General features: G+C 49.0%; 1 protein-coding gene across 39 annotated transcripts in view; it reads left to right on the top strand.

Annotated features, from left to right (window-relative positions):
- Nucleotides 1-24017, top strand: part of CIT (citron rho-interacting serine/threonine kinase) — a 176147-nt gene that overhangs the window by 151299 nt on the left and 831 nt on the right. For 11 of the 39 annotated variants that reach the window (XM_021073543.2, XM_084996354.1, XM_084996367.1 and 8 more), the window contains 18 exons: nucleotides 424-531; nucleotides 2211-2373; nucleotides 2635-2799; nucleotides 5792-5929; nucleotides 6429-6609; nucleotides 7822-7913; nucleotides 8417-8521; nucleotides 8732-8901; nucleotides 10082-10162; nucleotides 10308-10443; nucleotides 12274-12413; nucleotides 12796-12888; nucleotides 14346-14454; nucleotides 14540-14668; nucleotides 15169-15249; nucleotides 16823-16901; nucleotides 17034-17213; nucleotides 23287-23590. In XM_021073543.2, the coding sequence (XP_020929202.1) occupies nucleotides 424-531; nucleotides 2211-2373; nucleotides 2635-2799; nucleotides 5792-5929; nucleotides 6429-6609; nucleotides 7822-7913; nucleotides 8417-8521; nucleotides 8732-8901; nucleotides 10082-10162; nucleotides 10308-10443; nucleotides 12274-12413; nucleotides 12796-12888; nucleotides 14346-14454; nucleotides 14540-14668; nucleotides 15169-15249; nucleotides 16823-16901; nucleotides 17034-17213; nucleotides 23287-23590 (2454 nt within the window). The remainder of the gene's footprint in view (nucleotides 1-423; nucleotides 532-2210; nucleotides 2374-2634; nucleotides 2800-5791; nucleotides 5930-6428; nucleotides 6610-7821; nucleotides 7914-8416; nucleotides 8522-8731; nucleotides 8902-10081; nucleotides 10163-10307; nucleotides 10444-12273; nucleotides 12414-12795; nucleotides 12889-14345; nucleotides 14455-14539; nucleotides 14669-15168; nucleotides 15250-16822; nucleotides 16902-17033; nucleotides 17214-23286; nucleotides 23591-24017) is intronic. The other 28 variants (XM_021073548.2, XM_084996357.1, XM_084996368.1 and 25 more) reach the window with 3 other exon arrangements.

The raw sequence follows: 24017 nt of genomic DNA on the forward strand, positions 1-24017 counted from the left end.
CTGAGCCCGTGTCTGCGACCTACACCACAGCTCACGGCAATGCCGGATCCTTAACCAAGGCCAGGGATTGAACCCGCAACCTCATGGTTCCTAGTCAGATTCGTTAACCACTGAGCCACGACAGGAACTCCTGGAAGATTTCTTTAGTGATCACCCTCTAGATTCTGTTCCTTATCATTTGCTCTTTTTACTTTTTCACATGTCTATCCATACTTCAGTCTGTCTTTTTTTTGGGGGGGGGTGGTGGGCAATAAAATTAGGACTAAGTAAATATATATTGACCCACTGTGGCTTAAATTGAATTTTTCATAGGTTAGTATTGTAATGACTTTTTTTTTAATGACTTTATTTTTTTCTAAAGTACCAAGTTTAAAATATACTTCTTTCGGTGCCTGAGGTGCTTTTTGTTTTCACAAATTTTAGGTTCTCTATTCTCATGAAAAGGTGAAAATGGAAGGCACTATTTCTCAACAAACCAAACTCATCGATTTTCTGCAAGCCAAAATGGACCAACCTGCTAAGAAGAAAAAGGTGGGTCAGAGGGTTTGAAAAGCGGGGAGCTGGCAGTTTTGCTCGGTCCTGAGGATTGTGTAAAGATCACTGGGATAGAAAATCTTAGGAACCTCAGAGAAAACACAGTGCACATTTCCTTGTTTTGTTTTGGGTTGGAAAAGAGGCTTTGAGATCATGAGAACAACTCTTCAAGAGAGGTTATCTATCCCTCTCAAGTCTGTAATGCACCACTTTGTGTTCACGGCCTTTGAAACCACCATGCCTTCCTCTCTGATGGGAGTGATTTTTTTTTTCCCCTACGCAGCTGGGGTGGGGACCAGAGAGAACGGTTTATACCCAGATCAGCATCCCAGACTCCAGAGGGTTCTCTGCTCACATATGTGGGACTTTGGAGAGATTACAAGTCACATGTATGGGATTCTAGACAGAGGTTCTGAGGTCATGGGGATGGGATGAGGTCAGAGGTATCCGGGTCACGTATAGACATCATCTGCCCAGTTCTTGTGATTGGCTCATGAAAAGACTGGGACCAGAGAGCTGAAGCGACCTGCCCCCAGTGTCTGAGTAGCTGTACCCTCCATGGGGAGCTGTTTCATCTCTTTAAAATGGTAACAAACAAATTAAAAACAATGACCAAAAGAAAAACATGGACAGGCTGATATGCAGGTACCCATGGGAAGAGTTTTAATAAGCCCAAAGTGTGCTTCCCTGAGCCACCGAAGCCCTCATAGTAATTTAGACACATGTTCTCAGTTCCAGAAAGTCTCTAATGAGCTGGAAGCATCCTTGCTAAGGCATTCAGATGTCATTGTGGCAGAGGTAGTGGTGCATGGAAGGCCTCCGATGCCAGGGTGCCAGAGAGAGGGCTGAAGGGGGCCATCAGTCCCAAAGTTCACTTTCTGGAAGGGGCGAGGGTGGCGGTCAGAAGCAGCGTGGCGCTAAGCTGTGGCTGGGGGAGGGGTGTTGTTGCATGTCTTGAGACTCAGTGTGTTTGTGCTGATGATGTTGAATCTCTTATTTTAGCAGCGGACTGTTATCTGATTATGGCACTTGGTGTAGTTAGGGTGTTTCCGTCTATTTTTTGGTTTGTTAATTTTTTTCAGTCCCATCATCCTATGTTTTACTTTTGTCTCCCATGTATAATCCATGTTCCATTTGCCTCTTTTTCTTTTTTTTTTTTTTTTGGCATAAGCCCTGTGTTGACATCGTCTAAATATCCGGCCCCCCTGTCATGTTTGGTTTTTTGGTTTTTTGTGTGGTTTTTTTGCTTCTTTTTTTTTTTTTTTAAACCACTCACTCACCTCTGTGTCTTGTAACTAAGCATCATGATGAGACAAATTCAAGGCAAGAGTGATTTCTGAACCATCTCTCCTGATTCCATCCTCCACTTCCATTTTTTGAGGGTAAAGACTCAGGAAATGGCTCTCCTTGGGAATACTAAAGGAAGAGGTGGTGGCAATTCAAGCATCTTTAAACCTCTCGGTGAAAACCTCCAGCACCCCCCTTTTTTTCCAGCCGGCGGGGATGGGCCGTGGCCCGGTCCCCCGCCTGCCCCTCACATGCCATTTTTACCCAGTCCGCTTACAGTGAGTATGCGCCCGGCTCCCACGGTCGGCTCCTCCCGAGGCAGCGTTCCTGTAGCTAGTTTCCAGTGCCAGTTTCCAGGAGTTAGGAGATATCTCTGTTTCCATTGCTAGGGTTTATTTAGTCGACGGAAAGAGGACCCTGCTTTGCCCACACAGGTTCCTCTGCAGTACAATGAGCTGAAGGTGGCTCTGGAGAAGGAGAAAGCTCGCTGTGCGGAGCTCGAGGAAGCCCTGCAGAAGACACGCATCGAGCTCCGCTCCGCCCGGGAGGAAGGTAGGGGTGCTCTCTACACAAAAGCGGGGGCGAGACAGGTCTGCTCCCCGGAGCCCCGCAGCGAGACTTAGATGCCAGTGCGCGGGTGGCCCGGGCAGCCCGGGTCTGAACATGTGGCAGCATCCTCCGCGTTGCCGGTTGGGCACCACGTGTGTCCTTTTGGTCTCAGGCCTTCAAGGGCCAGCCCCAGGGCGGTCCACTTGGTTGGGGCCTCTTGGGAACCCCCGCTCACCTGTAGGCGTTGGGCTGGTCTCTTCCCAGCTGCCCACCGAAAGGCCACGGACCACCCGCACCCGTCCACTCCGGCCACCGCCAGGCAGCAGATCGCCATGTCCGCCATCGTGCGCTCCCCCGAGCACCAGCCCAGCGCCATGAGCCTGCTCGCCCCGCCGTCCAGCCGCAGAAAGGAGTCCTCGACTCCAGAGGGTACGTTCGCCAGGGCCGCTGGAGTCCCGAAATGTAGAGAGTAAAATGACAAGTCATCCAATACTGAGGGATAAAGAGTACGAAGTAAGCCTTCTCCTGTCCCAGTTCCCTTACTCAGAGTCAACCAGTGTGGTCTTCCAGCCATAGCTACTACACATAACTGCATGTCTGTATTATTCAGGCATCTTACAGAATTAGATTTAAGGGGTATATGTGGAGTTCCCCTTGTGGCTCAGCAGGTTAAGGATCAGGCATTGTCACCACTGTGCCGCAAGTTCAATCCCTGCCCGGGGGAAATGTCCACATGCTTTGAGTACCCCCACCCCCCCAAAAAAAATAGATTTAAGGGGTATGAGAAAAATAACACATTTTTTTCCCCAGTCTTTTTTTCTTGGTAAGTATCATAACCCACTATGCTATACACCCTAGAAGATCTTTCTTCATTTCGTTATAATGTGATCTTAGAGGTTTTCATATTAACACATGGATCATCAGCCCCATACTTTTAAAGGGCTGTGTGGTACTCCATGGTAGGGGGGAGGGTATATGATTCACCCATTAACCCAGACCCTTATTGATGGATATTTATTATTTCTAATTCCTTGTTTCTATGTACACCCTGCAGTGAACACCCTGCCCCTCTATGGGTGCTATGAATGTAGGATAAGTTTTTGGGAAATGAATCGTTCAGTTAAAGGTTATACGCAATTTGAAGGTTGGTAATTTGTACCAGTTTACCAACTATGTGAAGAGTTTTTTTGTGTCAAAAGTATTCTGTTCATCCAGAGATGGAAAGGGCTTAAAAAAAAAAAAAAAAAAGCCAAGAAAGGTGGTTGGGAAAGTCATAGGGAGAGTGGAGTGGAGCTGTGGTTTAATAACCTCGCGGTATGATGATCTAACCCACTTTAGCTGTAAATCTTCAAGGGATTTTGTTGTCACTTTTTTTGCTTCAGTGATAATATCCTCTCAGTTTCCTGTGTTTACATAACACTTTGAATCAAAGAGCATCACCCTTAAAGTCATCAAAATGGTGCTGGTAACAGAAGAAAGATTTGTTTCTGGCCCATGTTCTGTGGTGAGGCTGTGTAGAGCAACTTCCTCAGTAGTTCATAACACGCAAAGCCTCTCCTCCGTGTGTGTGGCATGTTCGCAGTTTCAAGGTGCATTTATGTTATTTATCCCTTGCGACTCTGATAAAGGAAGAGGGATGGAGTTACATGGAGAATCCGATTTGGATTCAGGAATTTAGATCCTAAGCTTTTCTGTTTAAAGTTGCTTTTAACTAGTTAGGTCACTCTTGAGAAGGGGGTCTTCTAAATGGAAAAAAAAATCTTGGAGTTCCCTCGTGGCTCAGAGGGTTAAGAATCCGGCATTGTCACTGCTGTGGTCCTGGTTACTGCTGGGTGCGGGTTTGATCCCTGACCCAGGAACTTCTGCATGCCACCGGCACAGAAAAGAAAAATAACTTGTAAAAAATCAGTCTCATTAATGTTAACTAACTGGAATATAAATTTAAGAATCAGTTCTCTGAGGCTCAAAAGTTGGGTTGTTTGTTTAGCTGTGCCTGTGGCATGCAGAAGTTCCTGGGCCAGGGATTGAACCCGAGCCACAGCTGTAACCAGAGCCCCAGCAGTGACAATGCAGGATTCTTAACTTGCTGCACCATGAGGGTACTCCAAAAGTTGGACTTTTAAAAAAGGAGGTTATTTATGAAAGAACTGGACATGGAGAATTCTTCAGTTTATGTATTTAATAGAAAATTCTGTAATTCAAAATAGTGATTTTTAAACTGGATTCTGAAAAGCTCTAGATACATGATCTCATCTGGAAAACAACCCTTTTATGACCAAAATATTTACAAACAATTGATTTAGAAGCATATGTTTCTTGATGCTCACAAACATCTCTGCCATCGTATTGACAATCCCCTACCAGTAATGTGTTCTTAAATAAAAACTAATTCCTAATAACCAGATAATGGTAATTTTAATTTGATTCATATAAATCTAGACACATCTGTCAGCGTCAAAATAGTTGCACAATCTGTTACTAATGTGCTCTAATGTTTTTTTAACAGCTTTATTGAGATATGATTCACATACCACACAATTAATTCACTTGAAGTAGATAAATCAGGGTTTTTTTAGTAGGTTCACAAGGTTGTGCAACCATCACATTCTAATTTTTAAACATTTTTGGTCCTACCCCCCCCCCCCAAAAACCCATTGGCAGTCACTTCCACTTTCCCCCTTTTAGAGAACAACCTTTTGTGTCTGGTTTCTTTCATGGAGTATAATGTTTCTGAGATTCATTCTGTGTTGTAGCATTTATGCATACTTCACTTTTTTAAATGGCTGAAAAATTTTCTCTTGTCTATGTATTACATCTTGTTTATGTATTAATCCACTGATGGACACTTGGGCTGGTTCCGATTTTTGGCTGTCATAAACAGTGCTGCTGTGAACAGCTGTGTACAGATTTTTGTGGCAGCCTAAGTTTTCAGTTCTCTTAGGTATAGACCTAGGATTGGATTTGCTGGGTCATGTGGTAATTCAGTGTTTGACTTGGAGGACCAAACTGGATTCCAAAGTGGCCACACCATTTTGCCCTCCTGCCAGCAGGGCACGAGGACCTTCATTTCTCCACAGCTTTACCAGCACACATTTTCCATATTTTTCATTCTAGACAACCCAGTGAGCAAGAACTAGCATCTTGTCGTTGTGTTGATTGGTGTCTCCCTAATGATGAATGACGTTGGGCATCTTTTCCGGTGCTTCTTGGCTCTGTTTATAATCTTCAGAGAGAGATCTATTCAAATCCTTTGCCCATTTTTTAATTGGGTTGTGTTTTCATCATTGCGTCATGAGAGTTCTCTCAGTAGTCTCTCTACAAGCTCCTGGTCAGAGAGACAATTGGCAGACGTTTCTCTCGTTTGCTTTCTGGCTGGCACCATTTGCAGCACTCTAATGATTCAAAACACCTTTTCCTCCAGAGTTCAGTCGGCGACTCAAGGAGCGCATGCACCACAACATTCCTCACCGATTCAATGTAGGACTGAACATGCGAGCCACAAAGTGTGCTGTGTGTCTGGATACTGTGCACTTCGGACGCCAGGCATCCAAGTGCCTCGGTAAGAACGGCTGCTGGGCGTTAGTGGGGGGGCACCTGCACATCCCTGCCTAAAATTCTGTACGATGGACGTGGTTTGATTTGCTTTTCACAATTCCTCATCATAGAGTGCATTCACTTTCAAGCTTTTAGTTTCAGTGAGGGGACACTATTTTCCTCCAGTTCAAGGGGGTGTTTACACACATTTTTAGCTCAGGTCTCCAACCCTCAGTGCCAAATGCCTCGGGCTTTGTGAACTTCAGCCCCCTTTCCTTGGGCGGGTCTCTCCCTGCCTTAGGCTGTGTGCTTGCTGCAGGGGGAACATGTGCGTGTGTCCTTTACACACCTGCCGGTAGAAGCCTTGGCTGCTTCTCTGTAGGGCCCTGGCTCCTGGGAAAGGTTCGAGATGACCCGGGTGGCAGGACCAGACTGACTGGCCCATCAGGGGGTTGTTGGTGGAGGCAGGGGTTGGTCCAGGATCAGCCGAATGAGTTTTCAGGTTGTTCAATGCTTTTCCCTAGAATGTCAGGTCATGTGTCACCCCAAGTGCTCCACGTGCTTGCCAGCTACCTGTGGCCTGCCAGCCGAATATGCCACGCACTTCACCGAGGCCTTCTGCCGTGACAAAATGAACTCCCCAGGTCTCCAGGCCAAGGAGCCCAGCAGCAGCTTGCACCTGGAAGGGTGGATGAAGGTGCCCAGGTATCGCCACAGGGTGGCTGGGACTGGGGTGGGGGCCAGCCGAGGGTGGCAGAATGTACCAGCCCAGAAGAGGCCGCCATGGGCTACAGATTCTTTTTTGAGCTACAGGCACTTGGAAAGCAGCAGGTGCAAGAGGGACGCTCTGCCCTTGCCTTTCTCTCACTGAAAGTGGCAGCTAAAACTCGCTGTGTAAAAGCTGCTCTTCCTCTATCTACCAGGAGGAAAGAAACATTCTTTTTTTTTTTTTTTTTTTTTTTTTTTTTTTGTCTTTTCTTTTTAGGGCTGCACCTGCGGCATATGGAGGTTCTCAGGCTAGGAGTTGAATCGGAGCTGTTGCCGCCGGCCTACGCCACAGCCAGAGCCACACAGGATCTGAGCCACATCTTCGGCCTGCACCACAGCTCATGGCAATGTTGGATCCTTAACCCACTGAGCAGGCCAGGGATCAAACCCGCAACCTCATGGCTCCTAGTCAGATTCATTTCCGCTGCGCCACGCCAGGAACTCCAAGGAAAGAAACGTTCTTATCACCAGAGCAGGACGTCAAGGGCAGCTGGGAGAAACCTGTGCAGACAGACCCCGTTAACACTGTAACCCCTGCCCTCCCCCAGCCTCCCCTACATTTAGTCACTTTCCCACAACTACTGCTCTTTGTTCAACTAGTGTCTAAGCACTTGGTGCCTGTCTGCTTTGGGGTTTTTATTTTTTGTGTGTGTGTATGTATATGTGTGTGTCTTTTGTCCTTTTAGGGCCACACCTGGGGCATATGGAGGTTCCCAGGCTAGGGGTCTAATCGGAGCTGTAGCCACAGGCCTACACCACAGCCACAGCAACTTGGGATCTGAACCGCGTCTGTGACCTACACCACAGCTCACGGCAATGCCAGATCCTTAACCCACTGATCGAGGCCAGGGATCAATCCCGCAACCCCATGGTTCCTAGTTGGATTCATTTCCGCTGCGCCACGATGGGAACTCCTGCTTTGGGGTCTTTATTTTCCTGTGGAGATGCCCACGTACATATGACATAAGATGTTCATGTGTCTTATATCAGTTGATCTCCTAGGCCAGCCCCGTAGCCTGGAAGGGTTTCTCCCTTTCCCTGGCTGCTCCTTCCTGATAACAGAATCCTCCTCACTGGGACCCCTTCTTCTCCTCCCACCTTCCTCCTGCTCGACTCTTCAAACAGTCCTCTTCCGTCTCTGCTTTTTAGGAATAACAAACGAGGGCAGCAGGGCTGGGACAGGAAGTACATCGTCCTGGAGGGCTCGAAAGTCCTCATTTACGACAGCGAAGCCAGAGAAGGTAAATTAATAACCCAGGGGGAACTGCATGGCACGCGGTTGGCCCAGGTCTCCCAATCTTGGCGTGAAGGCTCTGTTTTCCAGACTGCGTTGCAAGCCTTCGACGATTTTCCATTTGTGAAAATTAAAACCCCAGTGACGCCGCTAAAGGTTATTGGTACGATACTCACGTCTATAGGTCTCCCCTCTGAAGACCCTGCAGGGTGCTGCCCTGAAGATTCCACCTGCTAATACACCTTCCGAGAACTTCTGCCTCAGTCAACTAACCCATAAATCCGCATCGTCATCAGAAATTTGACTGTGCTACTCATCTGACACACTTTACTTTTTTTTTTATCTTCCCTCTCCGCCTTCTCTGCACATCTCTCCCCTCCTCTGTTCTCGTGCGCCTCTTGCCACATATATTCCGTCTCTCTCTCTTTCTCTCCTGCTTTCCCTCTCGTCTCCCCTTGTTCTTGCTCCTGTTCTTTGGTTTTTCTTTCTGCCCTTCCTCTTTGCACCAAGCTGGACAGAGGCCGGTGGAAGAATTTGAGCTGTGCCTTCCCGACGGGGACGTGTCTATTCATGGCGCCGTTGGTGCTTCTGAACTTGCCAATACAGCCAAAGCAGGTGAGTGGTGGGAGGCGCCCCCCCCCCCCCCCCCCGCGCCCAGGGGTTGGGGGGGCAGTAGGGGGCATGGGGCTGATTGGGCGGCATAGGATCCCCACCCGGTTCCCCCTTCTTAGCAGTAACTGGGATTCATGTGGTTCAGCCATCACCCCCGTCACAAGGGGCAGGCAAACTCCCTGCCAACCTTGTGCCCCCTGTGGAATCTCCTAGATGTCCCATACGTACTGAAGATGGAGTCTCACCCGCATACCACCTGTTGGCCCGGGAGAACCCTCTACTTGCTAGCGCCCAGCTTTCCTGACAAACAGCGCTGGGTCACCGCCTTAGAATCGGTTGTCGCAGGTGGGAGAGTGTCTAGGGAAAAGGCAGAAGCTGATGCTGTGAGTATGCAAATGGTGCTGGAGCTTGTCTTTGGCAAGTGGGCTGACTTGCTGGAAGTCCTGCTGGCCCCTTCTCTGAGGGGTGATGGCCTGCCCTGGCTTCTGTGCTGGTGGAGATCAGGCTCTGAGACAGCTTGTCCAGCCTCCCTAGTCCTCCCTGCCCAGCTCTCTAGGGCTGGCGTGTTGGCCCCAGTAGCCCGCTCTTGGGGTACGAGAGATCTCAGTTATGGCAGCCCAGTGGCAGACGTCTTTACAAGGAAAGCCTCTCTCTTGCTTCCCCGGGTGGGTGTATTTGGTCTGAAGGCTTGTGTTCCAAGCACGTTAGCCAGGAAGCAGCACAAAAGGCTGCCGACGGCTCTGCCTACTTCAGGAGGGCTTTTCATAACCTGCTCATTGCTTTGACATGACTGGCTCTCCCAGAGGCAGGCTTAAAATCCTACTTAGCCTGCCGACGTTAGAAACATGGGTGTACCTTGATTGGCACCGTTCCTCCTGGAACATTCCAGGATACAAACAGCGCTCATCCCAATAGCTCTTTTCAAACACTTAGCTCCTGATAAACACTCTTAAGTGTTAGCAACCAGAACATCCCTAACAATGAGCCTCCTGCTCACAGAGGAGACCTGTTTTGATGACCTGTCTCCTTGTCCCACGGGTGAGGCTTTTACTGAAATCCATGTCCGCACGTGTACAATACGGCCATGGCTATCTCCTCTACGAGCTTCCACCTGTGTGGGTTCAGGTAAAGGGACGGAGCTCGTTGGTTTGCGGCTGGCACTGGGCTTTGCACCTGTGCTGCAGCCTGGAGGGGCAGGAAGCTCCTGGGGGCTTATTAACCCTTGGCAGGTGACATCGCTTCACTTCGGTGGTTTTATGTCACAGGATCTCTCTGTCTCCTGCACGCACGTATTTCTGCATCCAGCCTGAGTTACAACTGACAATAATGAACAGCTGCCTGACCCAGAGTTACCAATGTTCACGTCTTGCCTTTTGAGCGCAGATCAATATATGGGGCCAGGTTAATGTGTGCTTCTGAGGGTTTCCAGGAGTCCCTTTTTCCTGGAACTAAACTTCTGTTTTTGCTTTTGTCTCTCTGGACAGTCTAGGCCTGAACGGTTCTGTCTCACCATGTTGCCCTTTCCCCCCCCCTTTTTTTTTGTTTTTTTTAATATATGAAAAGAAATTGCTTGGAAACTCACTGCTGAAGCTGGAAGGCGATGACCGTCTGGACATGAACTGCACACTGCCCTTCAGTGACCAGGTGATGTTTTGGGGGCACTGTCGGGGCACAACCACCTGCGGGCCAGAGAGAAAGGGGTGCGTCGGCCGTGTGGCTCTCACCGTCAGGGGCTGTTTCAAGGATGTGACCCCGCTCACACTCTGCCTCTGGACTTGTGCCCTTGCAGGTGGTGCTGGTGGGCACAGAGGAGGGGCTCTACGCGCTGAATGTCTTGAAAAACTCCCTCACCCACGTCCCCGGAATCGGCGCAGTCTTCCAAATTTATATCATCAAGGACCTAGAGAAGCTCCTCATGATAGCAGGTGGGAAGGCCGAGGGTGCAGGCTCCTCCCTCACCTGTGAGGGAAATGATTTGAAAGCCGAGGGTCACGCTGGTCCGACACAAAGGCAGGCCGTCCTGGGGACAGGCTGGAGCAGAGGTGGTGCTGGCTCTGCGTCCCTGTGGGTTCCCTCGTCCCGCATAGCAGTGGGACACTGCCTCCCCGCCCACATCTCCATCATGCCCGGTGAAGAAGAGCGAGCCCTAGAAACGTCATGTCAGACCCGTTGTCTCCTCAAGGCAGTGCCACTGGGAGCTGTGGCCTCTGAGAGCCTGCTGTGCTGTGTTGTCCCCTGCCTCCTACCTCTCCCTCATCTCACAACCCTGCAACCACGTGCACTGCTTGTTAACATTTGACACGTTTCCCCCCTCTCTTCCTATACACTCTCTCTCACACACACACTCTCTCACATACACACACATGCACACATTCTCTCTTTCACTTGAACTACCTGAGAGCTACAACTGTGACTCTGGTTTCTTCAGCAAATCACTTGAGAACAAGGACATTATCTCATGTAATCATGGCAAAAGGGTTTTCCTCTCTCTCTATTGGTGATACTATATATATATTTTTAAGGGGAAAACAATAATTCATTGGCTCTATGTTCAAAACACCCACGGTCAGCTCTCATTCATGGGCCGATGGATTCAGGGGCTGACATAATATGGTCAGGAACTGGCTTTTCGTGGTCTTTCAGCTCTTTTTCTCTGCTGGCTTGTTCTGTTTCTTTTTCCTTGCTTGCTTTTCTTTCCTTCTTGAGTTTTTCTCTTTTTTTTTGTCTTTCGGGCTGCACCCGTGGCATGTGGAGGTTCCCAGGCTAGGGGTCTAATAGGAGTTGCAGCTGCCAGCCTACGCCACAGCCACAGCAATGCAGGATCTGAGCTGTGTCTTCGACCTACACAGCTCATGGCAACTCCAGATCCTTATCCCACTGAGTGAGACCAGGGATTGAACCTGCGTCCTCGTGGATGCTAGTCAGATTCATTTCTGCTGAGCCATGACGGGAGCTCCTCTTGACATTATTCTTGAGAGCAGTTTAAGGTTCACAGCAAACTTGAACAGTAGGTACAGGTACAGAGAATTTCCATGTATCCCCCTGCCTCCTCCGTCATGGACACCCCGACCAGAGTGGGACATTTGTCACAAGTGATGAACCTACACTGACTTGTCATGATCACCCCAAGTCCACAGTTGACCTTTGGGTTCACTCTTGGTCTCGTACATTCTGTGCGTTTGGACGAATGAGTATCTGCCATTAGAGCCTCATGCAGAATACATTTTTTACATACGATTTTTTAATTCAGGGAATTGAATCGTAGCTGTAATTCGATTCTCTGATGTACTGTCCATAGTTGGCTTTTACCTGTGGCTCTGGTTATGTCCTTCAGAGGACTTTTTTCCCAGCTTGCGATCAAGTCCAGGATGGGGCACCACATCGGCTCAGGTCTCCCTTGTGTCCTTGAACCTCAGTCTTACATACTCTAACAGTCCATGCCTATTGTTTTGTAAAGAGGCCCCTCACTGTCCCCCGACGCATTCTCTCCTGACCCTGGTGGGGAGCATGTTTGAAAGTACAGTTCATGTCCTCTGCTGTCTATAGAATTTGTTTCTTCCTTCTGGACTCGACCAAGAAGCCAGATGTGTTCCTTTTAGATTTAAAACTTGGACCTAATCTCTGTTCATGGGACTTTGTGGAAAACAGTCCGTCTGCCTGGCCTCGCATGACTTTCATTTGGGGATGAACGAGAGCCGCCATCCCTGTCTCAGCGGCCTCACGCTGATCCCCGAAGCTGTCCCCTTTCCCCTCAGGAGAGGAGCGGGCCCTGTGTCTCGTGGACGTGAAGAAAGTGAAACAGTCCCTGGCACAGTCTCACCTTCCCGCCCAGCCAGACATCTCGCCCAACATCTTCGAAGCTGTCAAGGGCTGCCACTTGTTTGCTGCCGGCAAGGTGAGTGAGGCCACCGGCCCTCAGCTGGCGAGTGTTCTTGAAACAGTCACTACTCCTCTGTCTGTGGGGCTCATTGATTCGACCTTGAAAATGTTTTGTCCTCAAACTGGGTTAAATTTCTGTTGCTGCTTTTAGACCCAGCTGGCAGTTGTACCACCGCATCTAAGGGGCGGAGAGCCCAGGGATGCTCTAAACACCCTACACACACAGAAGGGCCCGGCCGCAGAGAATGGTCTGTCCGAGGGTCCAGAGTGCCAGCCTGGGGAGACCCTGCTCGAAATTGATGTTCTTTTCCTCCTCTGGCCACGGAGTCCGTATGCACCCTGGTGACACTCTTTTTCTTTCTTTCTCCATCACCCCCCACCCCCCAATTGCTTTTCAGATTGAGAGCGGGCTCTGCATCTGCGCAGCCATGCCCAACAAAGTTGTCATTCTCCGCTACAACGAAAACCTCAGCAAGTACTGCATTCGGAAAGTAAGTCCCAGGCAGGGCCTGCTCCCCCTCCGCGAGCAGAGAGGAGGTGCTATCTTGGGAAGGAGCATTGCCTGGTCCCATTTGGCCTGTGATCGCCTTAGAGAGACAGCCAGAGAGCGCCATTCTTCCTGGAGGAAGCTCCAGGGCTGCCCGCCTTAGTTTTTCCTCTCATGTTCCCTCTCCCGTGTGTGAGTCACCTCTCCAGCAAGCCTCCTGTGAAAGGGAGAGAGGAAGTAGGCTGATGGAGGAGGCACGTCTTCTGAACTTGAACCTGGAGAAGAAAGGAAGGGGGTCTCCAAGGAGCTAGCAGCTCCTGGTGGCACCTACCAAGATCTCTGTGAGATTGAAGACGTTCCTGTCAATAACCTTTGGAAAGGCCAGCGCTGGCTGTGTTCTGACACGTAGTTGGGGAGCTGGTCCTCCTCAGGGCCCAGGAGGTTGTGCTGTTGCCTGCTATCTGGATGGGATCCATTAGATCAGTGCATTTGCCTGTCAGAGAAGGTTGTCCCGTCCCTAGACTAGGGATGTCCTATCTGTCCTAAGCCTGATTTATCTCAGGTGCTTTCATGATTAGTCTTAAAAGTAAAAGGAGGTTTGGAGAGAGAAGGGTCCCAACCTGTTAGAGAAGCCCTTTCATCTGGGTGGGCTGTTGTCAGCTTAGTGTGTGTGTTTACTGAGTACCTGCTGGTACCAAGTCTGAGCGGCTGTTTCACACGCACAACTGTGCTGAGAGGAAGGGCTGCTCACCCCCAGCTTTCCAGAAGGATGACAGGCTGGGGCCGAGATCCTCAGTGACAAAGTTGAGATGAGAACTGAAGTCTGACTTTCCCTACCGTTTCCCTGGGTTATACTAGTTTCTTCATACTTAGGCAGGCGATGAGTAAATATTTAGTGGTGGTGACCATGCTGATTAGAGTTTGAACTGTTAGCTTCAGGGAAGATTCTCGGAAATCACTGCTCCTTTGTGATTCCTGGTCATCATTTGGAGTAAACATGTCTAGGTTTCTTAAACCATTAGGATTGGCCTGAAAATGAGTGGAAATAATTGGAAAGCAGATAATTCAGGTAGATGAGACGAGTAGGGATGACAGGAATAGAAACCCAGAAGCTTGCAAAGGAAAGGAAACTAAAAGCACTCCCTCTCCCCACCATGGTTGCTGTATTTTTCCAGGCTGTTCCCTCTGAGTAGAATGTCCTGTTTTTAAAGCTCAATCTTTGAATGCTACCTTTGCATTGAAATGCTGTTTCTGATGCTTTTTGGCTACAACTTGACCTTCTTAGCCTGAGGTTGCCTAGGACCCAGGGGTAGGAAAGGAATGGTGGGCCCCTGTGAGGGGCGTGCAGAGACCGCCTGTGCCTGGTGTGAGGACAGTAGGGACAAGTCAGTGGCCTGGCTGGATGCCTGAGGTGTAGCCAGGAGAGCTGCACTCACATCTGCCCTCTGCCCTCTGCCTCAGGAGATCGAGACCTCGGAGCCCTGCAGCTGCATCCACTTCACCAACTACAGTATCCTCATCGGAACCAATAAATTCTACGAGATTGACATGAAGCAGTATACCCTCGAGGGTAGGGCTGGGGTCCCCCCGCCTGCGTGGCCCCACTGCGGGCTCCCTCTTGGTCCTGAGGCCCCGCCTCTCGCCTGCTTTTACAGAATTCCTGGATAAGAATGACCACTCCTTGGCACCTGCCGTGTTTGCCTCCTCTTCCAACAGTTTCCCCGTGTCCATCATGCAGGTCAACGGCCCAGGGCAGCGGGAGGAGTTCCTGCTCTGCTTCCATGGTGAGTCGAGGCTGATGGGGGCGCCATTGGTACCAAGCCCTGGATGTTGTCAGGGGAGGTGGCTAGTGTGCCTCGGGCAAGGCCAGTCCTGGCGCTGGGAGTACAAAGGACGTCAGTCTGGTACCCCAGGACCCCCAAGTTCTCCCCACCACCACCACCAGGCTCCAGCCTGGTCCAGCGTTGCAGCCTCTCCAAGAGCAGCTGGCTCTTTCCTCTGGCCTCCCTCACTCTCTTTTCTCCCTCTCCTTTTCCTTCCTTTCTTTTTCCCACATCTCTAGGTGTCTTTCTCCCCCTTCCTCCCTCCTTAAGGCTCTCCCTTCTTTTCTACAGCATGCCCCAAACCCTCTTTCTTTAATAAACCCCCAATGTGGCAGAGGTCCTGATTTTTACCATCCAGCGACACCTGGCTGGAGGTCCCAGGGTGATGCCTTATTCTTCCATCAGTGCATGTGTCATTGCCACCCCTGCCTGCTGACGCCCTGGGTTCTGCTTCCTTGCAGAATTCGGGGTGTTCGTGGATTCTTATGGAAGACGGAGCCGCACAGACGATCTCAAGTGGAGTCGCTTACCTTTGGCCTTTGGTAGGTGAGGCGGGGTGCGAGGACTCTTCTCTGCCAGTAGTGGGTGTCCGGGCCAGTACAGCAGGTGGAAGTCCTTTGAGCGGCAGCGTTGTGCCTGGGGACTCGAGATACCCAGTGCTGTATGGAGCGTCACCAGAGTACATGTTCAGGGTGAAGACCCTGACGCTTGGTGCACAACTGTGTAGCCAGAGCCCCCAGTGAGGTGTGTGTTAGGCTGTCACGATACAAGGGAGACCGCTCCTGGTGACCGCTCCTGGTCACGTCAAGGGCTACAAGCATGGCTGAACACTGGTCATTGTAGCCGATTCTGATTAGGCAGAGCACTTAGGTTGCCCATTCCTTCTGTGAGTGTAAGCATTGCTGGGATAAACAATTCACATGTGCATTGTTAAATAACATCCATAGCTCCTAAGTCCTAAAAACGGAGCTGCTGGGTCAGTGGGTAAACACACACCTACATACAACTAGGCACACGTGTGACGGAGTGAATGTGCTGAAATACCCTTCAAGGCTATTTCATTTATCTGTTGCTTCCTAACAAGTTCCAAAACCTAGTGATGTAATACTTATCACTGCCCGAGATTCTGTGGCTTGACTGGACAGTTTTGCTTCATGTGATGACAGCAGGGGCACTGGGACAACTAGAAAGTCCCCAGTGGCTTCACAAAAGGCAGGCAGTTGGAGCCAGCCACCAGCGGGGAGCTTGGCGGGGACTGCTGGCTGGAGGTGGGCTTCCTCGAAGGGTGCAAAAATGAACGCCGAACGCCAGCGAGCCTTCTGGCTTCCCCACTGTAAGGCTCCAGGGGCAGCCCAGATCCCAGGCAGGGAGAAGCCACGAGGACCTGAGCCGGGGGAGTCACGCCTAACAGCACAGCAGCCATTTGCCACAAGGAGTAGTAATGATAATCTCCTGTCCCTTTAAGACCAACACCAACTCTCATATCCTAGCGTTTCAGTGACCCTGGGATAGAGAAAGAAATGTAAAGACCAGAAATACTTCATGACCTACCGAGTCCAGTTTTTTTTAAAATTAAACTTTGGGAAAATGTACCCAATTAAACAGTTTATGAAGGTGTACTAGGAAGTCTCACCTCCAGGCCCCCGAGGGGAGAAAACCTTTATGAGCTTCTTACCCTTCCAGTGCTTTATGCAAATACAGACACATTAAAAAATATATATAGTCTAACCCCCTCCCTTTTTAAAAATCAGTGTGGGCACACTTTCTGCAGCATTTAAAAATGTGCACCTTGGGTTTTTCCGCCTTTTCTACCAATGGCGTAGAGAGCTTCTTGCCACCCTTTTACAGCTGGGTAGGACTCCACAGAGGCACCGTGACTTATGTAACTGATCTGCCACGATGTAGTACCTTTTAGCTGGTTCCCATCTTCTGCTCCAACAGCGTGGCAGTCAGTACACTTGAAAATGCCCCGTTACGTTGGCACATGGGTGCACACGGAGGACCAAGTCCTTCAGGTGGGGTTGCTAGGTCCAGGGTTGCATTTCAGCCAAATTTTGATGTTCTGTCTTTTAACTCTTTCTTGCCCCGCACTCTCGCTCCATGGTGGCCACGAAGCCTACAGAGAACCCTATCTGTTTGTGACCCACTTCAACTCACTCGAAGTAATTGAGATCCAGGCACGCTCCTCTCTGGGGTAAGCCTTGCTCTCTGGGCTGCAGAAGGTTCAGCAGCTGGGGCTGGGTGCTGGGGCCGGGCGGTGTCTCTCCCTACCCCACCCAGCAGCGCGGGTAACCAGCCGCGCAAACTCTCACCTGGAACTCTGCAGGACCCCTGCCCGAGCATATCTGGAAATCCCGAACCCACGCTACCTGGGCCCTGCAATTTCCTCAGGAGCGATTTACCTGGCATCCTCGTACCAGGATAAATTAAGGATCATTTGCTGCAAAGGAAACCTCGTGAAGGAGTCTGGCACTGACCACCACCGGGGCCCGTCCACCTCCCGCAGGTACCGCACTCTTGTCTTCCTCAGTACAGGGGGCAAAGTGCTTTTTGGCAGAGCAGAAGGAAGTGTTGCTAAACTGGTTGAAAGTTTCTCCATCATCAAGCTCAAACCACTCATTTCTTTGTGATCTATAACACTAAAATGACACAGTCCTTTGTAAGCACTAGGAGAGCTTTTTAATGCCCTCTCATAAAAGGTGGAAGGAAATGTCTGGGCTTTCTCTGGTGGGCATTTTCAGCGGCTGTGTTTGGAATGGCATGTGAATTATGCATCCATTGCTTTAGCAGATGGTCCTCTGTGCTACTCAGGCTTGCTGAGGCAGGTACAGTTGCAAATAAGCCAGACGTGTCCCCGTCCCTGATGAGGCAGACATGCAGCCGGTGATTACAGCTCCGCCCAGAAGGATGAGGCTGGACTGGGGCAGTCGAAGGCACTGTGGGAGCTCAGAGGAGGGCCCATGGCCTGAACTTGGGGGCCAGGGAGGATTTCAGAAGAAATGAGGCCTGGAGTGTGGGCTATACTTCACTTTTTCTTTGAATGTCTTATAATTGTTTTTGTTATTGAAAACTGAGCATTTCAAATCATGTAATATAGCAACTCTGAAAATCAGATCCTCTTGCCCCTTGGTGGGCATGTTGCTGTTGCTCTTTGTTCAGTGGCTCTTCTGGGCTCATTATGTAAGTCTGTATCCTTCGTTATGTGCAGCTGTTGAAGTGTCGCTTGGTTAGGGTAGTGCTCAGCTAAAGGACTGGACAGAGGTTTCCTTAAATGCACTGAACCCACCCTTAGCTGAATGATTGTGTGTGTGTTTGGGGGCACACCTTTAGCACCCAGAATCAGCTGTTCTCAGGTTCCTGCTGGCTTGTGTGCAGCCTGACCTGTGGGTGTGGTCTTATAGATCCACAGGAACATGCCAGACCATGTCAAAACAAAACCCCACATGGACCTCTCATTCCCAGGTTTTCCTTCTGGGTCTTTTGGCCAGCCTCTTGTTTTCCCCAGCTGGTCTCACTGCCTCAGGCATTTGCCCTGTTAAATAATTGCCACTGATGTTTTTATTTATTTGTTTTAGGGCCACACCCATGGCATATGGAAGTTCCCAGGCTAGGGAGTCAAACCAGAGCTGCAGCTGCCAGCCTACACCACAGCCGGACCTGGCTTGGACCTACGCCACAGCTCATGACAACACTGCACCCCCCACCCACTGAGTAAGGTCAGGGATCAAACCCACATCGTCATAGGTACTAGTCAGATTGTTTCCACTGAGCCACAATGGGAACTCCCAGCCACTGATTGTTTTTTGATAAACATCTATAGATAGGGCCTTTCTCTTAAGACCTGAATCTGGTCAAATAAAAACAGACCCCGGGCATGGTCTTTTCCAAGGAGGAGCCACTTGGGTCAGGTAGTGACAATTTTCTGAGGAAGGGGCTTTTGCAGAGCTCCAGTCCTGATGTGCTCCCTCCAGTGTCTGCCAGGTTGCTGGTTTTCACAGCTACTGTGGTTACAAGGCTGTTACACTGTAGGTGTGGGGAGAGAGGGGTGGGAATAGGTCAAGTTAAAATAACACAAAGCTTATTCTGAGATTGAACTGCTTTCTTGCATAAACAGTATTTGAATTGTTGCAAGATTCTGGTTAATTTCCAGAGTATTGAAAAGTTGATGGTGACAATTTTGCCTTTTTTTTTTTTTTTTTTTTTTTGGCTTTTAAGGGCTACATCCTCAGTATATGGAAGTTCCCAGGCTAAGGGTGGAATCAGAGGTGTAGCTGCCGGCCTACACCACAGCCGCAGCAATGCCAGATCCAAGCCGCATCTGTGACCTACACAGTAGCTCGCAGCAACACCTAAGTGAGGCCAGGGATCAAACCCCACGTCCTCATGGATACTTGTCAGGTTTTTAACCCAATGAGCCACAATGAGAATTCCTATCCTTTTTTTGTTTGTTTTTTAGGGCCATACCCGAGGCATATGGAGATTCCCAGGCTAGGGGTCTTATCGGAGCTACAGCTGCCGGCCTACACCACAGCCACAGCAATGCCAGATCTGAGCCGTGTCTGCAACCTATACCACAGCTCATAGCAACACCAGATCCTTAACCCACTGAGCAAGGCCAGGGATCAAACCCACAACCTCATGGTTCCTAGTTAGATTCATTACCGCTGGGCCACGACAGGAACTCCAAGAATTCCTATTCTTTTTAATACAGGTGATAGACCCTGTACACGCTCTTCTGTATCTTAAGGTATCTTGCCAGTTGGTCCATGTCAGTACATGAAGTATTTCTTCTTCTTTTTGAAATGCCTGCCTAGCATTCCTTCACCTTATTTAACTGCTCCTTTATCAAAAGATGTTTGGGTCATTTCCTATCTTTTCCTATAGTAAATGACTTTGTACTTAGGTCATTTTGCATGCTTAGGAATCTATCTGGAGGGTAACTTTCTAGAAAAGGAGTTGATGGGCTACTCCAGATATGCATTTGTAATTTGGGCAAATGTTGCTGAGGTGTCCTCCCTGGAGGCTGTACCCTTTTCTTATCCCACCAGCTGCGTGTGGGAATGGCTTTGTCTTGACACCTAGAGCTAGGAGCCTGTTGGATGTGTCAGTTTGAGATGTGTAATTTTAAGATCTCGGTCCACAAAGGAGATGAGCTTCTTTAACCCAGGGGGATATTTAATTAGGATTTTAATTTTGTGGACTGGTTTTACAAACCCCATATGTCTACCCTGTAAAGAGCTACGCAGACTCTGTACCATGTGCCAGACACTGTGTCTGGGCTGGAGATACACAGATGAAGACGACATTGTTTTGATTCCCAAGGGCCTCACAGTTGAGGAACCCACTCTAATGTTACAAAATGCTTAGAATATTAAATTGATGACTCTTTTCTAAGCTCTGAGACTGTGTCCTACGAATACTCTTTCTTTTGCTGAAATATAAATGCTAGTATGAAATGTATGGTCAGTGTGATTTTAATCCCAGGAACTTGCTGGAAAACCAGAAGTGCCTCATAACCAGCTACTCCTCTTTCGGCTTGACCCTGCCTCGAGAGTGACTGCTCAAAGGGCTATAAGTCCTCTCCTGAAGATGTTTGGATTTTACTTAAATAATTTCCAAGTCATGCCAAGAACATAATTTTTTTCCTCTTTATCACTCTCTAGTTAGATGGCCAGGCATTTGCCTTTTGAGATGATATGGTGTCTTTTGTAAGGAGTTACTTTGGGGTTGAAAATGATTCCAGTTCCTATGAACAAGGGACAGAAATAATGCTGTTGCCAGGCATGTTTGGAAAGTCAGCAGTCAGTCTGCAGTGGGCTCCAGGCTTATAAAACTGTCTTTCTGCCGCTAACTGCTTGGGGCAGGTCCAGAATGTAGAAGGCCAGCTTTGTGGAATGTGATTCACTGCAGGTCACTTTGCCTTGGTCTGTTTAGCCAAGCAGGAAATGTAACTCTTTGCAAGAAGCATTAAGTTGATGTGGTAGATCATTGGTTATTAACAGAAATGGGGCTGGAGGATTGCCCGCGCGGGCTAGAATGCTGAGTGTTTTCCTTCATCCCATTAATCTAAGCCGACATCTCGAATGGCCTTCTTTGAACCATCTTTCTTCCCTTGGGCAGTGAGCACTCTCTCATTTGCTTTATGATCAGCCCCTGTGGACACAGTTAATATTTTTCTTCCAGTACAAATAGGCGTAATGTAATTCTCCTTCTTGACATTTGTCGGTGTGTTCTTCTCACAAAGCCACCTGACTAGAGAAGGATAAACCTTGATCTCAAGATGTTGAAATTTGAGTTACTTCAAATTCTGCTCCTGCACACACAACACAGGAGAGTTCTGGCTTTCTGAGCATTTGTTGGAATTTCCACATTTCAGGTTGCATGAGAAAGCAAGAGTATGACAGGAAGCTGTTCACACAATGGACTGTCCACTTAAGACAATTATTTCTGCTCTGCTCACCAATTTTTTTTTTTTTTTTTAGTGCTGCACCCGCGGTATATGGAGGTTCCCAGGTTAGGGGTCTAATCAGAGCTGTAGCTGCCGGCCAACGCCACAGAAACTCGGGACCCGAGCCGCATCTGGGACCCACACCACAGCTCACGGCAACACCAGATCCTTAACCCACTGAGTGAGGCCAGGGATTGAACCCACAACCTCATGGTTCCTAGTCGGAGTCGTTAACCACTGAGCCATGATGGGAACTCCTCACCAGTTGTTTTTAGTGTACAGCAGGAATTGGCAAACTTTTTCCGTAAAGGTTCAAATAGTAAATAGTAACTATTTTGGGGGTTGCAGGTCACATGGTCTCTAGCTCAATTCTCAACTTTCTTTTTGGACTGCAAAAGCAGCCATGGTGCATCCCAGAGGGGGATTTAATGAAGACGGGCACCAGTCTGGATTTGGCCCTCAGGCTTGCACTAGAGAGTCCCCCCTCTCTCCCTGCCTGCCCCGGGGCAGGAGGAGTCAGCATCTTTGCTGCTTACTTACTTTTTCATTATGGACACTGCAAAAACAGGGGTCTGAAGTTCTTTTGTGGTGCAGGTGTGGACTCAATCCCAGACCTGGAACTTCCACATGCTTTGGGTGCAGCAAAAAAAAAAAAAAAAAAAAAAAAAGAAAACAGAAAGTAAAGGTTCCCTAGAGTTAGAGCAATAATTTAAACTGTAGTCCCTTCTAAAGAAAAAGTTTAGTCTCTTCCAAAGGGAAAAGACTTAAATATCAAAAAGAAGCCTTTGGGGAGTTTCCATTGTGGCTCAGCAGAAATGAACCCGACTAGTATCCATGAGGATGGGAGATTCCATCCGTGTCCTCCCTTAGTGGGTTAAGGATCTCGCGTTGCCCTAAGCTGTGGTGTAGGCTGGCAGTTGCAGTTCTGATTTGACGCCTAGCCTAGGAATTTCCCTATGCAGCCCTAAAAAGCAAAAAAAAAAAGAAAAAAAAAAAAAAGAGTGAGCGAGGCCTTTGGGAAAACCAGTAACACTCTCAAATATTTAAGAAATGACTATATGATTTTACTGTAAAAAATCCAACGTTGATGGTGAAAGATGTCATCTAGCATGTTAGCATACAATTTTGGTGAGAAAATTAGAGCAGAATAAATCATTATGTGATTCATACTTGGTTCATTCTTAGAATTGGCATGCAACTGCAATTGTAATCTAGATTTTTTAAATATCTAGGATAAAATTTTCCTGATTTCTTCTATTTTTCAAAGATAAAGCCCAACCAATCAAAATATGTCTTCAAGTAACATTGTCTATGAAATGTTTCCCTTTTAATTAAGTAGGCTGCCTATTCCCAGCACTAATTATGCTCAGATAACGAGGGCCCGAGTACTTTCTCTGCTCCTGGTGGGTGAGGGTAGGAAGGAACTGATTCCTAAGGCTGTGTTTCAGATCTGCTAGTATTTCTAGGTCTTTCTTCTTCAGAGGAGTAGATGGGGCCATGTCTGGTGAAATCTCCATTTGAAATATCTAGGCCAGGGCTGGGTGGAAGGTTGGATGGATCCTACAGAAAGGCCTTACTGCCTTTAACCATAAATCTTTGGGGCAAACCAGCTCTGTCTTGTCTGCGTTGTCTCTGAGTTCTAGCAGACCTGACACCTACACCTCTCACATGGGCGTTGGATGCCACTAAGGCTCTTGGAGAACCACCTGGAAGGAGTGGTGACTCAACACAGGCCCAGGGATGGGCTGGATTTGGCAGCTGACAGTGATGAGTATAAGCTTGACCTCTAAATGTGCCCTCTAGGCTCTGGAAGATCCTAGGTCTAGGGGATATAGTTTGGGGATTAGGACATCAGAGTGACCTGTACTGGAATCTCAGCCTTTCTGTGTCTGCATCTCGACCGTACCTCAAGGGCCGTGCTTGTTCCTTGCTTGTGGTGTGGTTGCAGTGATGGAGAGCTTAGCACTGAGGGTGCTCAGCAAAAAGTCAGTGTCAAGGCCAGGAAGCGTGCTTTCCCTTTGCTGTCACCTTTGCCTTCTTTGCCTCATAACTAGGGGTGGGATCAGGGTAAGAACATGCCCTTTTGGGGTTGTGACTTCTCAGCTCTTTCCCCCCTCCCCCCCATTGCCAGCAGCCCTAACAAGCGAGGCCCGCCGACCTACAACGAGCACATCACCAAGCGTGTGGCCTCCAGCCCGGCGCCCCCCGAAGGCCCCAGCCACCCAAGAGAGCCAAGCACACCCCACCGCTATCGCGAGGGGCGGACAGAGCTGCGCAGGGACAAGTCCCCGGGCCGCCCCCTGGAACGGGAGAAGTCCCCAGGCCGGATGCTCAGCACGCGGCGGGAGCGCTCCCCGGGACGGCTGTTCGAGGACAGCAGCAGGGGCCGGCTGCCTGTGGGGGCTGTGAGGACCCCGCTGTCCCAGGTCAACAAGGTGAGGTCCCCACGGGGCCACGACGAAGGGGCTCTACGACTGTCATTTGGCTTTGGGGACTCACAAGTTTAGGAAGAAGAGGTAGTACCTAAGAGGCTTCCTCTGCAGATGGATGACATATGCACCTCCAAATGCAACAGCTCCCAAAGGGGAGAGTTCCCTTCCCCAGAGGCAACTGGTGCTCACAGTTTCTAGACGGTCTATGTGTACAAGCAAATGCACCTGCTAACATGCGATCCCCCAGGCTCTCTGCCTTACCTCCTTCAAACATAAATACAAATACACACACATACATCAACAATTTCTCTGGAGGGCTACTCAGAAACTGGTACCAGTGGTTCCCTTCTAGAACTCTGAACCTTGTGAAAATGTTAAATCCTGGGCATGTATTACCTATGTAATTTTTAGGGTAGCAGTTGGGGAGATG

This window comes from Sus scrofa, chromosome 14 (genome assembly GCF_054392235.1).
Source record: "Sus scrofa isolate SSC_HxYL_T2T_F1_AM1 chromosome 14, Sscrofa_HxYL_maternal_Yorkshire_Landrace_v2.0, whole genome shotgun sequence".
In the NCBI taxonomy this organism is placed as follows: Eukaryota; Metazoa; Chordata; class Mammalia; order Artiodactyla; family Suidae; genus Sus; species Sus scrofa.